At 40.7% G+C, this 18,461-nt stretch overlaps 1 protein-coding gene across 4 annotated transcripts in view; it reads left to right on the top strand.

The window, feature by feature from the left end:
* Positions 1 to 18,461, top strand: part of Pibf1 (progesterone immunomodulatory binding factor 1) — a 159,803-nt gene that overhangs the window by 7,995 nt on the left and 133,347 nt on the right. For all 4 annotated transcript variants that reach the window (XR_013109239.1, XM_076930667.1, XM_076930668.1 and 1 more), the window contains exon 5: positions 4,523 to 4,642. Coding sequence is in view for 3 of the 4 variants with exons in the window: in XM_076930667.1 (XP_076786782.1) it covers positions 4,523 to 4,642 (120 nt within the window). In the remaining variant the exon portion in view is untranslated. The remainder of the gene's footprint in view (positions 1 to 4,522; positions 4,643 to 18,461) is intronic.

Raw genomic sequence — 18,461 nt, 5'->3', positions numbered from 1 at the left:
ATGTGGACTCTAGGCTTTCCTGTAGCTAATGCATATCAGGACACTATCCTAGACAGATGCCAGGTATCTCCTTCCTTTACTGGGTAGATTTTCTTTGTATGCCATAGGCCTCTCCTGGCCATACTTTGTACTTTTTGGGAGGCAGTTTCTCTCAGTCTCGCTAGATAAAGCCAATCCTACCTTCTGGTGTGGGAGATGTCTCCCAGGGGTGTTAGTAGTGTGGCCACAGCAGGTCTGCAGAGATAGAGAACCTGTCTTTGTACTTGCCTGACCTGTAGCGTTTGATCCTGTTGGAGGGCTATAGCTCTGGCATCAGCTTCACTACTGGACCTTCAGAGTTCTTGGGCTCTACAGTAGTGAATGGACATCAGTGGCTTCGGCAGTTGAGTGATATATCCGTCGGCATCAGACCCAGAGCTGCTAACTCTGGGACTCTTCTTAGTTGAGATAGGTCCTGGCCATTGAGGGCAAGACTGAATTTCTCTGTACACTTCTCTGCCTGAACCAAGCCTCCGGCTGCCTATACTTTCCTCTAATCAGCGTCCACTCACCTTGTTGTCCACTACTGCTTGCCCTCGTGGGCTTTTTCTCATCCTGGTGTTGTGGCCGACTAAACTGAGCCTCCCTGGCCGGTGGGCTTTAAGTTCTTAGGTCCCTAGGGTAGTTGAGTTTGTAACAGTGGGTCTTGTCTCAAGATGACTGTCACTTGCCACCCACTAAGTCATATAGAAAGACAACAGAGTTTTCTCTCCACTGCTGACCCACTGCTGTAGGAATGAGTGTCCCACTAAATCCCTTAGTTTGACTTGAGGTTCTTGGGGGCTTTGGGCTTATCCTGGGGGTACGACTGCTGACATTTATTTGGTGTACCTTACGGAAGCCACTTTTGCTCACCCACCCTCTCCTATTAGACAGCTGTTAGGGTGAAGCTATAGTAAGCTTATATGTATTATATATGTGTGCTGGTGTGTGTGCACATGGGCGTGCATGCAGTAGAGGCCACAGGACAGCCTTCAGTATTACTCAGGCATAACCTTGTTATTCATTTGTTCGTTCATTCATTGATTTTTGAAACAGAGTCTCAATGACCTGGAGCTTGCCAATTAATTAGGACAGTGAAGCCCAGGGATTTGCCTGCCCACCTTCTCAGCACTGGGATAATGACTGTGTGCCACCACTGCTGGCTTTCTTCTGTGGGGTTTGGGTATTGAACTCAAGTTGTCCTGCTTCTGGCAGACACATGACCAACTGCTAACTCCCCAGCCTCTCAGCTCACTTCTTAGCAGTCCATGCTCTGTCTTTTTCTCTGCACTGTTCAAGTATTCTTTTATTTCCTTTGTGGATTTCCAAGCCTTTTTTCTCTTTGGGGTAGTCTTGTTTAATCTTACTCTGACTCTCCGTTTCTGGGTCATCCAGGGGCAAGTGTAGACTTACCTTACCCAAAGAGTATTGCTTTTGAAACACCCAAGTGATAATATTTTTTAATCTTAAAAAATGGAGAGACTATTTAAGTCCAAAATTTCAGTGACTTTGATAGTCTGCAAAACGAGTTATTTTATAGTGGTTTATAATAGTTTCCAAAGGGAAACTATTAGGATGACCCAGATTAGTATTGTCTGGAATTAATTAGGGCTAGTGGGTGAGAGTGGAGTGTTTATGATTATTAGGGGGTAACAATGGTGCAGAGTCTTGGTATAGATTAGTTCAGAATCTAGTTTTCCTAAAGAAACTCGTACTTGGGCTTAATGTTTGGCATGAGTCTCAAGTCCGTTTGGTCTCAGCAACCCCTTGTAGACTACAGAGCTTTTGTTTGTATGGGCGTATCCATCAACACTTGCAATACTTGAAATTAAACCTTAGGGAAACAGATTAAGCACAAGAAGTGCTGGGTGTGCTGGTGCTCTAACAGTGTGTGTCCCAGCTGCTGGAAAGGCTGAGGCAGGAGGAGCTCTTGAACCCAAAGGCTCAAGGAGGCCAGCTTCAGCTGTGAAGCAAGACCTCCCCTAAAAACAAATAAATATAAATACAAAATTAGATACAGTATCCATTTGCTTTAAAAGTCCCAGTGTCATCATCATATATCATATAGAGAATGAGAAAGCAAGAATTAAGTTGGACAAAATAATACCTAATATTACTGTGAAAATACTTTTTATTTTGTGAATTCCCTAAAAGAATTAAGAACAGGGAAAAGGGCAAGAGCCAGAAATGCCCAACGCCTGCACTGACAGCTCTTGCTTTTTTGTTAGGTATGATTTTACACTGGGAGCCTTCCTTTTTTCCTCATTTATAAAAGCTAGTAATATATCTCTCTGTTGTGAAGACTGAGTATGTAAAACATGTTAAATGCCAAGCACAATGCTCACTGAGCCTTTGTAAATGCGGAATACCACCTACTATCTTGCTGGAATGGTTCTCAGTGGACCAGGGATTCTGGATTAGCGACTTGAAGAAAACCATATGATAGCTTGTTGTCCAACTTTTGATTTAAATGGGTCAGTTACAGTTTTTCTGCCCACATATACTGTCTAAAAGAAATATTGTAAGTGCTGTCGCTGAAGCTTCATGGTAGATATAAAGTATATACATTTTTGCTTTCTAGTTTACTATTCTTATATACTTTTGCATGAAATATTATTCTAACTAATTGACTGATATAGATTTTACTACCTAAAGAACCAACTTGAATACTTGCCTCTTACTAGACTGGGTATTTCTGCAGTGAAATCATGTATTAAGGACTTCTTGGTTAGATGCCTTATATGTAGTAAGTAATTCCTAATTGCTTGTTCCTGCCTTATTGATGGCTTATTGGTTCTTAGAACCTTATAGGGTGGGATACTTGGGGTATAACAGGAATGAAGAGTGAGGAGAGGTCTGGATTGAGTGGAAACAGTTCTCCTATCATTGTGATTCATTCTCAGGACCCCTGACAACCACAGGGCAGCCACGTGGTGGGAAGTTACCAAGAGCCTGGGATGAGAGCAAAAAATGAAATTTATTTCTCTCTTAATCAAAGTGATATTTAGGCTGACAGAGCAGTATAGGACCCAGATAGAAATCCCTGCCCTCCTAGCGCTTACTTTGGTGTAGAACCTGACAAACAGCGACTTAGCGATGGAGTGTGTGGAATGTATTACAGGTGCTTCGGAGAAAACAAATGGGGATGAAGGACAGGGAGTTCAGTTAAGTCTGCAGGGCATTTTGATATATAAATTTAATTAGATTTATTATTGATAGATCAGTGGAGAATGCATTCCAAGTCTGCTAGTGAGTAGTACTGAGTGTTTGGCAGCGTATTCTGTTTCCTATATATGTGTATCTGTGGTGAAGATTATATAAGTCATTACAAAAAGGCAGCCAAAAACAATTATAGCAGTGTATCTTAGTAAAATTATTTGAAATATTTCCAAAAATTTCCAATTACTAGTTTTACCACAGTTGAATCAGAGTAAGTAAACGGCAGAAAGTGAGACCATGCAGGACACAGCCTGCTGTGTGCGAGTGACAGTGCAGGACACAGCCTGCTGTGTGCGAGTGACAGTGCGGGACAGCCTGCTGTGTGCGAGTGACAGTGCAGGACACAGCCTGCTGCGTGCGAGTGACAGTGCAGGACACAGCCTGCTGTGTGCGAGTGGCAGTGCAGGACACAGCCTGCTGTGTGCGAGTGGCAGTGCAGGACACAGCCTGCTGTGTGCGAGTGGCAGTGCAGGACAGCCTGCTGCGTGCCAGTGACAGTGCAGGACACAGCCTGCTGTGTGCGAGTGGCAGTGCAGGACAGCCTGCTGCATGCGAGTGACAGTGCAGGACAGCCTGCTGCATGCCAGTGACAGTGTAGGACAGCCTGCTGCATGCGAGTGACAGTGCAGGACAGCCTGCTGCATGCGAGTGACAGTGCAGGACAGCCTGCTGCGTGCGAGTGGCAGTGCAGGACACAGCCTGCTGCGTGCGAGTGGCAGTGCAGGACACAGCCTGCTGCGTGCGAGTGGCAGTGCAGGACAGCCTGCTGCATGCCAGTGACAGTGCAGGACAGCCTGCTACATGCCAGTGACAGTGCAGGACAGCCTGCTGCATGCCAGTGACAGTGCAGGACAGCCTGCTGCATGCCAGTGACAGTGCAGGACAGCCTGCTGCATGCCAGTGACAGTGCAGGACAGCCTGCTGCGTGCGAGTGACAGTGCAGGACAGCCTGCTGCGTGCCAGTGACAGTGCAGGACAGCCTGCTGCGTGCCAGTGGCAGTGCAGGACACAGCCTGCTGCATGCGAGTGGCAGTGCAGGACACAGCCTGCTGCGTGCGAGTGGCAGTGCAGGACAGCCTGCTGCGTGCGAGTGACAGTGCAGGACAGCCTGCTGCATGCCAGTGACAGTGCAGGACAGCCTGCTGCGTGCGAGTGACAATGCAGGACAGCCTGCTGCATGCGAGTGGCAGTGCAGGACAGCCTGCTGCGTGCGAGTGACAGTGCTTAATTCAAGTTTGGATTCAGGGTTGCTTATTTTACTTTTCTTTTTTTTTTTTTAAAGATTCGGTTCTATGAGCTAGTAAATCCATTAAGAAAGGAAATCTATGAACTACAAGTGAAGAAGAATGAACTATCTGAAGAATTAAGTGCAAATAAAGACCAGCTGAAGCAGCTGACGGAGGTTTGTAATATTTCTACTACTCTTGGAAAGACATTGCAGCTTTTCCTTAGGAGCTTCTTAACGTTTGTGCATGGGACAGGAAAGTGACAGTAAATGAGACCAGGGGTACTGACTGCTCAGCGCTTAGAGAGTCAGAAGCAGGAGGGCAACTGGAAGTCTTCATTCTAAAAATTACCATGGTAACTATGGTTTATCCTCCAATCCATATGATAGCATTTGTTATTGTAACATATTCATAACCAAATGCTCTTGAGATCACAAAATGAACCATATCTGAATGTTCTTGTGGAATAAATACGCACACAAGAGGTGAGAATGTCTCCAGCTTTCAGATGTACTGTGCGGGCTCTCTGACGGGTGCCGTTAGTAGGACGAAAAAGAATGTAGTTGCCTTTCTTGTTAGACTCCCAAGTTCCAGACTCATAAGTTGCCAGGACAGTCCTCATTATTACTGATGTGTAAGTGCACCTCCTGTGTTCTTGGAGGAATCCTAATCATCTAAGGCTCTCATGCTTAGAACTCTTCACTTGTGGAAGGGTACACTGATCATTACTTTGATTATAACTTTGACCAATTGTCCCAGAATACCATCATGTACTTACGTTGACTAAATAAGAAATAATGGTGGATTGATTTATTTTCCTCTCTAACAACTTTTTTAAAACTGGGATAGCTATTTTCTCCAAAGAGTTCATCAAAGTAGAATGAAAACAAGTTTACAAGAGGAGTCTACAGCAGCTGTTTCTTATAGGTTAGCTTTATCTGTGGTATGAAAGGAAGCAACTGTCAGTGTATCAGCTGTTCAGTTGACTCTTAATTCTTCTGAGCATGTGTGCTGATGTGTTTCCCTGTGTGTCATTAATATGTTTGACAATATTCTGTGTGTCAACAGCAGAAGACAATATCTGCCCTCATAGAGCTGAAAGTTTAATAGGCTTCATTTTCAACTGAAGAAAAAACACTAGTATTGAATCACCCATGTTTATATTAGAAAGTAAAACATTATCTTCACAAAGTATCATACAAATATTTATGTGATATCTATATAAAGTGCAGGTTTTTCAATGATCTGTTACCCAGAAGTAAGTCATTATATCAATTTATATTTCAATGCTGTAGTTTTGGCACTGTGAGCAGGACGGAAGGGTCCAGCCCAGCCCCTCTCTGATCTCTTGTGTCCTGTTGCATAAGCATGTGGTATCTTCAGCATACGGTCTTTCTGGGTTCAGGAGGACAGCAATAGCAGAGGCGGGTGCCTGGATTGTTTTGGCATTTGGTGGCCAGCAAGTTTTGGGAGGTAGCACTGGGATTCCTGTTCAGTAACTAGTGGCTTCTAGGCATAGTTTTATCCACACAGGGCACCTCCAATCAAAGTCATTATGTTGTTTTTAATTTTTTGATGAATTTATTAAGTATCTGATTGCCTTATGTCATCTTCTTGTATCGTTAGTCGTCAGTTCTTTTTGTGTCCCTTAAATGTCTCTAGCACTTGGACTCCTTTAATTCTCCTTTCTCTTTTCCTGTTGTGTTCCTTCTGCTGCCCCATGCATACCACAGGCCCCTTTCTACTGTTCTTGCCTTCCATTCTCACTGCCATGTGAACACACATATATAAGTTACAGGCTAGTATTTGCACATGAGAGAAAGTATTCACTTTCCTATAAATTTTATTTCTCTTAAAACTGGAACAAAATTTCATTATTATATATGTTGTGCATTTATTTAATGACTAGTCATCAATTGATAGATATCTAGGGTGATTCCACTTCCTTGTTGTCGTGACTAGGTCATTAACACACTTGTATGTGAAAGTCTGTCTACAGTAGGCTATAGAGTACTGTCCCTATTCGTGTAGGTGCAGTGCTAGGGAATGTGGAAGTCTATTTTTAGCTTCTTCCAAAGCATCCACATTGGTTTCCAACGTGCATGCACCAGTTTGCCTTCCCACAACAGTGACTGTGGCTCGTGTTCTCTACGTCTCCCCAGCATTGGGTGCTGCTTGTTTTCTTGATGCTGCCCATTCTAACTCTGGGTACTATGGAATCTCAAAGGAGGCTTAATTTGCATTTCCCAAACCACTAAGGATGTTGAGCATGTTTAAAAATGCTTCTTGTCCAATAACAATAATTGTATTACTAAAGCAAGATCACTGATATCTATCCTCGCTTGCTCTCTGTTGCTCTGATAAACACCTCGACTAAAGCAACTTGGGGAGGAAAGGGTTAATTTTTATCCCATACTTTACAGTTCATCACCTCGGGAAAGCAGGGCAGGAGCTTGTGAGAACCTGGAGCCAGGGGCTGACAGACACTATGGAGGAGCACTGCTTCTTGCTCCGAGACTCACAGTCAGCTGTCTTTCATCTGTAGGCCAGGCCCAAATGCCTAGAGATGGCACTGCACAGTAGACTGGAATCTCCTACAGCAACTCTAAAAGACATCCCACAGGCCAATCTAATGGTCTAAGGACAATAAAGAATATTATCATCTTTAAGGGAGGGCGTTAAAATCTGCATTATTGAAGAATCAGCTGGAGATGGTAGGTAACTAGGATTCAGTTATTAATGAGAACCATTATTTTTAGTACGTAAGTCGTCATCATCCTAGTTTAATAAAAATACTAAATGAAGTGGCCAGTTTCTTTAGTTGGATGTCTCCGATTTTTTTTTCTTCTGTTGCTTTAAATGTTCTGTTTGGTGCTTTGGTCATATTCTTCTCCTGCTTAGTATGTGGGTAATATATTTGTTTAACATTGGTGGACAAAGATATGTAGTGAAAACACAAAATTGTCCATCAAATACACATAGCAAAAATGTCTTACTTTTCCTGACCACCACAAAAATAAATGTTCTGTTTTATTTTTTGAGACAAAATATAGTTTTCTTTCCTAAGTGATTCAGGAAAGAAAACGAGCTTTTTACCATCCATTAAAAGGGCTTGACCCCCTCTCTAATGAGAAGACAGATGAACAAAGAAGAGCATGGCAGACTTGTCTAACATCAGTTTGATGGAACGTAGGAGCCCTCAGGAATGCAGGCCAGTAGGAAACTGTATGTGTGGACTGTCATCTGTAAGCATTAGATGATGAGGGTGTGATTTAATGGCAGGAATGTGGACAGGGGGTGGGGCAGGTTGAAGGACACCTGGCCCAGCCTGTTGGATCAGATTCTGGGTTTTTCTTTGTAACATTTCTTCTATTTAGATATAAGGCCTCACACCCCAATATGAACATCTTCAAAGGAAGAGAGGAAAAGTCAGAGAGTAGCCTCCCTGGGTTATGTGGCCTGCTGGGTGGGGTTGGTGAGAGAATTTCTAATGTCCATTCCTAGTCAGAGGTCTTACTGCTTTTCTACTTTTCTTAAAAGGTTTCCTTCAGCTTAAAATAGTCTATATTCCAATGTACCATAGAACAGGAGAAGAAATGTTTTCTTTTGTAGTGAACATGAAAGTGCATCAGTGCAACCAGGGCCTCACTGAGGCTAATGTTAGGAAGGGGAGGTGCTGCTCTCTGTTCATCAGTTAAGGACATTGCTCTGTTAAATCTTGGGTCAGGTCATACTGTTAGTGGCTGCCCTATAATAAACTTACCAAGCTCTTACTAAGGTATGACCCACATTATTGTATTACATTATTTGAACGGTCTCTTCGTGCAATAGTTTATAGTAAATCAACTTACACATACTTAATGTTGGGTGTTTTAAAGGAAATTATGTGGATCTTATTAATCACTGTAATTTAAAACTTTGATAAAATGGGAATTCTGAGAAGTGCAGTCAGTGAGTACATGGCCTAAGAATTTTAAGATATGTCACTGGCGAGCACAAAACTTAAATTCATGTGTAATCTCATCGTTCATTATTGGAGCAGTGAGTGCAGAGCTCACTTCATAGAGGGCTACTCAATCGCCTGTGGGAATCTAGAGACCCCAGGAACTGGGAACTAAAGAAGCAAGCCTTGTGTGAGCTTCTATAAAGTATAAGAATTGGAGTTGGTGACTAGTAGGCAGGTATATGTCTCTGGGGGATACCACCAGCTTTTCAAATGTGCATATGGTATTTCACATAAGTGGTAACCACTTACATTTGTGTATAAAATACAGAATTAAATATATAAATTTTCAAAAGGCAATAACATTCCAAATTTTTGTACTGAAATTTAATACCTTTTAAAAATTGTAGTAAAGATGCAGTTCCCATTGGCCCAGCATGCTCTTTTGAAGTGTTCAGTCATACCTCCAGAATTTTTCTGTCCTGAAACACTGAAGCTCCAAACCCCTTCCCTCTCCCTGCCCCGAGATCCACTTTTCTACTTTGTTTCTATGGTTTTGACTACTTTAGATACTTTATATGAATGGAATCATGGAGGGTTAACATTTATTTCACTTAGTGTAAATATTAAGATTCATCCATATAGTGTCCTTTTTGAAGATTCTTTTTTTTTTTTTTTTTTGGATATTTTATTTGTTTACATTTCAAATGTTACCCCTTTCCAGGTTTCCCCTCTGCAAACCCCCTATCCCATCACTCTCCCCCTGTTTCTATGAAGGTGCTCCCCCACCCACCCACTCCTGCCTCCCTGCCCTAGCATTCCTCTACACTGGGCCATCCAGCCTTCACAGGACCAAGGGCCTTTCCTCCCATTGATGGCAGACAAGGCTATCCTTAATATTCTATGCATACACTACATTTCCTTATTCATCTACAGTGAACATCTGGATAGATTCAATGTCTTGACAATATTTGACAGACTTTTAAGAATTGATACCTTGATTTCTGAGGGAATTGCTTTTCTCCTCAGCAGTTGAAGGATAAAAACCAAAATATAGGAATGAAAATATAAAAATTCTCTACAGAATGTTCAATCTAGCATTATTTAATATTAAATAGTTTAATTTATTGCATTGATGAAGAAGAACAAATCACAATTTCAAGCTTGTTCTAGCAAGGTTTGTCTGAGTGTGTAGCAGGACATAACTAGTGAGGCAGTCGAGCAACTTCAGATTTTTATGTAAGCTGTCAGTTTATGTGTCTAAATTAGTATGCGCAGAATTTACCACCAGCCCTAGAAATTATAGAATCTTCACCCTTATTATAGAAATTTTAAAGCATACATAAAGTATTAGAGAACTTCCATTGCTATAATGAATACTTGATATAATCAAATTGCAAACAGAAATGCTTTGGTTTTGGCCCACTGTTTTGGGGGTTTTCAGTCCATAGTTGAATGGCCCCGTTGTGTAGGGGCCTGGATTAATACTGCTTACTATGGTTGGGAGTGCATAGCAGAGTAAAACAGCTCAGTTCATAAACAGAGAGGGAAGGAGAGCCAGATCTCACAATCCCCTATGAGAATGTGAGAAGCCTGCCATGAGAGACCCTTAAAGATTCCCATTACCTCCCAGGAGAACCAGCCCGGAACAATGCATATACCTCCTAACACAGTCACGCCCCTAGTCACATATTTCTATTTCTTCAATTAATTTTATTTTTTTAATCCATCAAAGAGTACAATTAGGTCCTATCATGGTGAGCATGCTATGTGCTAAGTTCCATCTGGACAGTGCTGTTGTCTTTATTTTAGAATAGATTCACTGTGTCTATGTTCGTTTGATAGCAATACAAATTTTAATTCTGATATTTTGACCTTTATGATCTATAGAGTCTATCCTTGTATATGTATTGATTAGGGTGCTAGCAACCTGAGCAAAGATAACCCATAGAGTTCAGTTTCCCTTCTCTGGCTGCCTCTGGAATTCCTCCCTCTCCTGCAGCTGCAGTTGTCTTCTAGATAGTGTTTCTATCCAAGGTAGAAAGACTGAGGACTTTGCACTCCACCTTTCTGTATACAGCATGACAGAAAATGGGCTGGCCCTCATTTTAAACAACACTGAAACAAACCAGCAGGCCTGAGAAACCCACACAAGTGTTCTTCTCTTCCATGCAGTGATGTGCTTACAGGCATCTGTCGGGCTTTCATCCTTTTCCTGGGCCTCTTCCTTGACTATGTAATAGGATTGGTCAGGTAGGAGTTTGTTTGGCCATTACCTTGACCAGAATGATACACACGAGACAAGAAAACACTCTTGTGTTGTCAAGCATGTGAAAATTATTTTTGGCCTCAAGATCTCTTACCCTAGGAAGAGTCTCAGTTTCATTGCAAACTAATTTTCCCATTTGGCATTTACTGACTATGAATGAATGAATGAATGAATGAATGAATGACTGTTTTTTCACCATTACATATGAAAGAATATACTAGAAGAAGAATTTTTAAAAACATAACCAGAATCTAAAGAGAACATGAAGTTTTAGAATATTGTCGGTTGACTTAGTAGTTTGGGCTCCTTACCACAGATCATTATTAATTCCTGATAAAGCAGTGAAGCTCAGAGCATAAAAATGAAAAACCAGGTAAGCAGGAGGCGGCACTCAGCAAAGATGCATAAAAGCTAGGATATGTTCAGTGGACACCAGCAGCTAAGAAAAACGTAGAAAAATTGAAAACGTAACAAGTAGGTTATTGATTTGAAAGAGAGTGAGCTTAGTAGAAATACAAGTCAAATACAAATTCTTTCCTCCAGAAACTAGGAATCACAGGGAAACTTAGAAGCAAAGGTAGCATCATACAAAAGGGGAGATCTCAATAATAACAACTTGGTAAAACTTTTAAGAAATTCTCAGACTCAGACATTTATTAGCTATGTCTCTGAATTTTGAGACTGTTAATTAAGAAATTAAACTTTTATTTTTGTTTTTGTGTTTTAACCACAAGATGGCAGTATATACCCATCTACCTTTAAAAAAACAAACAAATTGTTTTGGTTATTTGGAAAATCTTGGTTTTAAACCTGCACTACAATAACTTGCCTTTTTATAGTTCTTATTTTCAATCAGCTGACTAAAACATCAAATGCTATTTCTTCCTAGTAACATGTGTAATTCCATTGCAATGTGAAATAAGAAAAACAAAAACTTTTCTTTCTTAATATATGATCTTCAGATAAAAGATTCTTCATTTATTGCAATAACTTCATAGTCATGCCTACCCAAACATTGAGAGATGTCAAAGCCACACAATTACAGTTAATTTAACCCTGCCTGTTGAGATAGTCAGTTCATTCATGGCTGGGAAAAGGTAAAAAGGCTCCCGACACCTAATAGAATATAACTCTTGATCTTTAAAAAAAGAAATAACTTCCTAAAATACCATTTCTGTATTTAGTTTTAAACATCCAATTATTTGAAATATGTAGATGCTACAGGGCAAAATGTAGTTTTGTTTTTATTTCAAGTCTGAGATTTCTAAGTACAGTAGGATTATAGCCTACTTTGAGCTGTACTGTATTCTCATAAACTTGCTTATGATATTTAATGTATGAGTGCTTACGAACACTTTTATTATAAATTTCCATTATGTGTGTATGTGTATGGTATGAACACATATATGTGCGGTACTCAGGAGGTCAGGGAACGTTGGGAGTCCTACTCTTCATCATTGCCAGCCTATAAGGCAGAGTCTTTAACTAAACCTAGAACTAGACTGTTGGCCAGCAAGCCCCAACTGAATTTCTGCCTCTCCATACTGGGGTTAAGGGACATTCACAGGCAGCTTCCCTCCCACCCTATCCACAAGATCGGGTTTCTTTGTGTAGCTCTGGCTGTCCTGGAACGTGCTCTATAGACCAGGCTGTCCTCAAACTCACAGAGATCCACCTGCCTCTGCTTCCCAAATGCTAGGCTTACAGGCCTGCGCCACTACCTCTTGTGTCATCTTTTACACGGTCGCTGAGTCTTCAAACTCATGCTTGCACAGAAAACCCTTTTATCCACCATGCCGTCTGCAGCACAGCTGCGCTGTATTCAGCTATCCTGCTGATGTAGAGAGTTCTGCATACTTCTTGAATTCCTAAGGAAGCAATAGTGCTTAGTGCAAATTGAAAAATAGGAAAAATAATTATGGAAAATGATGTCAGCAAGGTAATATTAATATGAAATAGGTGAAATTTAAAATTAAAACCGTATAACAGAATAGCAAAATGTGTTATGGCAAAGCATGATGTTATAGACGAGTGATAGTGAGAGCTTAGTGTAACACAGTAAGCTTGGGAAGTTAATCTGCTTCCATGAGAACTGGTGTAGATGAGACAGAGAAAATTAATGAGGCCTAGAAGAACTAATTTCATCAGTGTTTTGATACAGCTGCTATGAAGAAAGCCTAACCAGAGACCATGTTATTTTTAAGCATCAATGGAAAATTTGCAAGACTACTGTGTATATACTTGATCACATAGGAAACAAGTACATTTTTAGGTACAAGTTTTATAGTTTCTATTTTTATCATAACTTAGTAAAGCAGACAGAGTGAAGGGAACTAAGCTTTCTTGACAGTTAAATATATCTCTTGGCTTAAAGAATTTAAAAGGGAAAACATTGAAAACAAGAATATTTTATGTCAGAGTTCTCAAAGCATTTTTAAAATTGTACTAGAGAAAAATCTTTGGCCCTAAATTTTTTTTAATTACCTCACAAGAAACACAAAAAATAAAGATATGCATTCCTCATCTGAAAAAAGGAGAGTGAGCCGTGGCTGCAGCCTGCCTGCAAGCCAGCACTTCAGAGGCTCAGGCCAGGGGCACCTCCTGTTTGAGGCCAGCTTGGGCTGCCTAGGGAAATAGATGGGGGAAAAAGCTAAAAACAACACAAAACCAAAAAACGAATAGAAATAAAGTATTGGAAATTTAGTTCTCTCTCTCTCTCTCTCTCTCTCTCTCTCTCTCTCTCTCTGTCTCTGTCTCTCTCTCTCTCTCTCTCTCTCTCTCTCTCTCTCTCTCTCTCTCTCTCTGTGTGTGTGTGTGTGTGTGTGTGTGTGTGTGTGTTTGTATCAACAAACTTGAAACTGATGGTGAAGTGTAGCTTGTGAATTCAACAGAAGTGAGTGCAGTTAGCCTGGGAATATTATGAAGGAGAGTGAAAGTGTCTACTAATCTGGTTATTACTAGGTTCAGAAATGTATTAACCCAGGTGGGGTCTCACATCAGTTCTTAAATCATAGTTAACAATACTACTCCAGAGTACTGAAAAGGTATAAAATTCTGAGGTAGCATAAAAGCAAAACAAAATAGACTTATCAGCTCATTTTATTTAACCTATTGAAACAAAAACTCAAAATGAAATGTTCACAAATGAATTGTACCATTATGCATTTATTTTATGTGTATGTGTGTATATGTGATGTGTGTGTGCCATGTATGTGCAAGTGCCTGTGGCGGTCAGAAGAGCATCAAATCACCTGGCTGTTATATAACTGAGTTAGCAGGAGCCACTGTGCCAGTGCTGGGAAGCAACCAGTTCCCTCTGCAAGAGCAGTAAATGCTCTGAACTGCTGACTCATCTCCAGCCTGAATTCTACCCTTAGAACAAAATCATGATACTTGGTATGATTCATTAAAGTATATTTCAAACATAGAGAGTAGTGTATTGTCAGGTTGAAGGAGAATGCCTCTGTGAATCTGTCTGTCTGGAGCAGCTGACGGTAGCGGTCAGATTTTGTACTTGATGAGTCCCCCAGTTTCTTTTTGAATGCAGTATTTTCCTCATGTGCATCTCTAGCAAGAAAAAGAATGACTCAATGAAGAAATATGAAATCTGTGCTGGGAAGATTGCTCAACTTTTTCAGAACCTATGTAAATGCCAGGTGGGTGGCAGCCTTTGAAGCTTCAGACAGCTTTCCCCAGAAGCTGACTAGAAGCTGTCTGCGTCCACTAGTGCTGGGTTTAATTTCCAACATCAGCCTGCTACCTCCTTACCAGCATGCATGTGTACACTCACACACATCCAACCAATCAACCGCACACACTCACATGTGTATACTCATGCATGTTTACCACACAGACACATGAAGCAAAAATACTACAAAATTACATTGTTAGCATGGAAATACCATGTTTTAGAAAGCATCTAAGTTTCTAATAGTATTCTTCCATGGTTAATAATAATAAGCAAGATCAGTTAAATTATATTCCAGAGTTTTTTGTTTATCATTTGGGAGATTCAGAGGAAAGAAATGTAATACAGAATTAAGTGTCAGTAACATGCTTTAGTTGATGTGAAAAATAAGTGTTCCAGGATTTCCAAGAAAAGTATGAAAGAGAAGATGCAGCTAGGGGGATGTGGGTGTGGGAGACCAAGCAAGAGCTCAGTGTAACCTTAGGGCTTACATAGACAGCTAAGCATGCTGTTGACATGTAAACAGATGTCTGTCCTTACATTTTATATGATAGCACAAGATTAACTTCATGTAAGTTAAAATGTTAGAAGAAGAAAACAAAAACAACAACAAAAAAAAAAAAAAAACAAAAAACAGCCGAGCGGTGGTGGCGCACGACTTTAGTCCCAGCACTTGGGAGGCAGAGGCAGGTGGATTTCTGAGTTTGAGGCCAGCCTGGGCTACAGAGTGAATTCCAGGACAGCCAGGGCTACACAGAGAAACCCTGTCTCGAAAAAACAAAAAAACAAAAAAACAAAAAACAAGAAGAAAAAAAACACAACTACTTTAACAGTCACTGAGCTTTCTAACTTACAGTTAATATATTTTTAGAGTCTAAGAAAGAAATTACATTTACAGCTGGAGTTTAGGAATATATATATAAGAAGAAAATTCAAAAAGATTAGCAGTTCTTGTGGCTCTTGATATTTGGAATTAAATCTGCTAAGTATCTAGAGTGTATGCTCAACATTACTGGAACATTATAGTAGTTCTTAGACTTTAGATATCACTAGGTTTTAACTTTAATACATTTACAAAGAAGACATTCACAATTAAAATATTTTGATAGCTTTATTTGCTTTGTAATTTGGTGTGTTTTTATATGAGCTGTTAGAAATAGTTCTCTCAAAGAGATTCACAGATGTCACTAGAATGTGAGTAGAATCCACATTACAAAAAAACCCTTGAAAAAGTTCTCATTTAATGCTGTTATTTTATTCTGTTAATCTCTAAATGAATGTGAGGATTCTGGAGCTCTTGTTGACCTGAAACCTGATACACATATTTTGGTAGAAACAAAGAGGCTAAGCTAGAGAGATAGCACATATGTAGCTAGGGGAATGTGGGATGTCGTAGACCAAGCAAGAACTCAATAGAAACCTTAAAACTAGCTGTTCTTCTTACGGGACCCTAGTTCAGTTCCCAGCACACACATGGCAGCTCACAACTGTCTGTAACTTCAACTCTGGGGGATCTGACACACTCACACAGAGAAACATGCAAGCAAAACACCAGCGCTCCTACAATGAAAATAAATAAATCATTAAAAATATATTCAAAAAGAGAAATCAAAGATGGCTCTTGTCTTGACTGCAGGATGTTTGCGCCCCAGTGTATTTGCAACCTGTAGAGCACCTGAGCAGTCCAGCCCTGGAGCTCAGCTGTCAACAGTACCTGCGACTGTTTAAATTCAACATGATTAAAATGCAGGCAGTTTGCCTCGCTGAGCACAGCTGGTTCATCTCCAAAGTAGTGCATGTTACAACAGAACATCTCTCACTGCACGAAGTTGTATTGGCTAGCATTGTTATAGAGGTTAGAGAAGCTGCCGGCCAGTGAGGCAAAACTCAAGGTGTTTACTTCCATTGGTGGGTTAACTTTCTGCCTTTCTTTTTCCTAGCTATACTTGAGTGCTAATCTCAATGACACAGAAGGCCTGAAAGCCATACTATTGTTACAGTGATATATTCACATTCTTTGTTGCTACATGATATTTTAAACATGATACATTAAGTTCATTTCTCAAATATTAAGATGAAATTTGAGCTGAGTATGGTGGTCCATGACTGTTATTCTAGCTGTCAGGAAGCCAAGGGCAGGAGGATTACAAAATCAAGGCCAGCCTTGGCTATATATTTAGACATTGTCTCATGGGGAAAAATTATATTTGGATCAGTATCTATTGAAAAACTAGTATTTCAGGTTTGTTTCAACTGTATGTAACCTGGCTATAAAATGTGTCATTTAAGATCTCAGCATAGTGTTTTGGCCATGAAGATTCTGCCAGACCTGTGACATAGAAAATCATCCAATAATGAATGAGCCATTGATCAGTTCCTATAAACTGCTTCTGGTAGTGGTGGTACCATTGGTAGTTTCGGTTGTGGTTTTTGTTCTTTAAGACAGGGTTTCTCTGTTGTTGATTTTTTTTTCTCTTTTTTAAAATTTATTTTTATTGGATATTATACTTACATTTCAGATTTTATACCCTTACCCCCCCTTACCCCTACCACCCAGGAACCTCCTATCCCATCCTCCCTCCTCATGCTTCTATGAGGATGTGCTCCCACCTACCCCCCCCACTCCTACCTCCCCACCCTCGAATCCCCCCCCCCACCTCAGTGTTCATCCTTCATGGGACCAAGAATCTCCTCTCCCACCTATGCCTGACAAGGCCATCCTCCCCTTCATGTACAGATGGAGTTATGGGTCCCTCCCTATGTGCTCCCAGGCTGGTGGTTTAGACCCTGGGGAGCTCTGGTTGGTTGGTATTGTTGCTCTCCTTGTGGAGCCACGAACCCTTTCTGCTCCTTCAGTCTTCTCTCTAACTTCTCCATTGGGAAACGCTTGATCAGATTAATGGTTAGCTGTGAGCATCGACCTCTGAATATGTCAACCTCTGGCAGACCTCTAAGGAGACAGCTATATCAGGCTCTTGTCAGCATGCACTTCCTGCTATCCACATCAGTGTCTGCCTTTGGTGACTGCACATGGGATGGATACCCAGGTGGAATGGTCTCCAGATGGCCCCTCCTTTAGTTTCTGTCCCACACTTTGTTTCCATATTTGTTCCCTTGAGTATTTTTGTTACTCCTTCTAAGTAGGACTGAGGCATCCACACTTGGTCTTCCTTCTTCATGAGTTTCATGTGGTCTGTGGGTTGAGTCTTGGCTATTCCAAGCTTTTGGGCTAACATCCACTTATCAGTGAGTAAATACCATGTTTGTTCTTTTGTGATTGGGTTAACTCACTCAGGATGATAATTTCTAGTTCCATCCATTTACCTAAGAATTTCTCGAATTCATTATTTTTAATAGCTGAGTAATACTCCATTGTGTAGATGTACCACATTTTTTGTATCCATTCCTCTGTTGAGGGACATCTTGGTTCTTTCCAGCTTCTGGCTATTATAAATAAGGCTGGTATGAACATAGGGGAGCATATGTCCTTGTTATATGTTGGAGCATCTTCTGAGTATATGCCCAGGAGTAGTATAGCTGGATCCTCAGGTAATGCTATGTCCAATTTTCTGAGGAACCGCCAGACTGATTTCCAGAGTGATTGTACCAGCTTGCAATCCCACCAACAATGGAAGAGTGTTCCTCTTTCTCCATATCCTTGCCAGCATCTATTATCACCTGAGTTTTTGATCTTAACCATTCTGACTGGTGTGAGGTAGTATCTCAGGGCTGTTTTGATTTGCATTTCCCTGATGACTAAGGATGTTGAGCATTTCTTAAGGTGCTTCTTGGCCATTCGAGTTTCCTCAATTGAGAATTCTTTGTTTAGCTCTGTACCCCATTTTTAGTAGGGTTATTTGGTTGTCTGGAGTCTAATTTCTTGAGTTCTTTGTATATATTGGATATTAGCCCTCTATCAGATGTAGGATTGGTAAAGATCTTTTCCCAATCTGTTTGTTGCCATTTTGTCTTATTGACAATGTCCTTTGCTTTGCAATTTTATGAGGTCCCATTTGTCAATTCTTGATCTTAGTGTATAAGCCATTGGTGTTCTGTTCAGGAACTTTTCCCCTGTGCCTAGGTATTCAAGGGTCT

This window comes from Arvicanthis niloticus, chromosome 3 (assembly GCF_011762505.2).
Source record: "Arvicanthis niloticus isolate mArvNil1 chromosome 3, mArvNil1.pat.X, whole genome shotgun sequence".
NCBI lineage: Eukaryota > Metazoa > Chordata > Mammalia > Rodentia > Muridae > Arvicanthis > Arvicanthis niloticus.
Note: the sequence above shows the minus strand (reverse complement) of the source record. Positions and strands in the feature narration are given on the sequence as shown.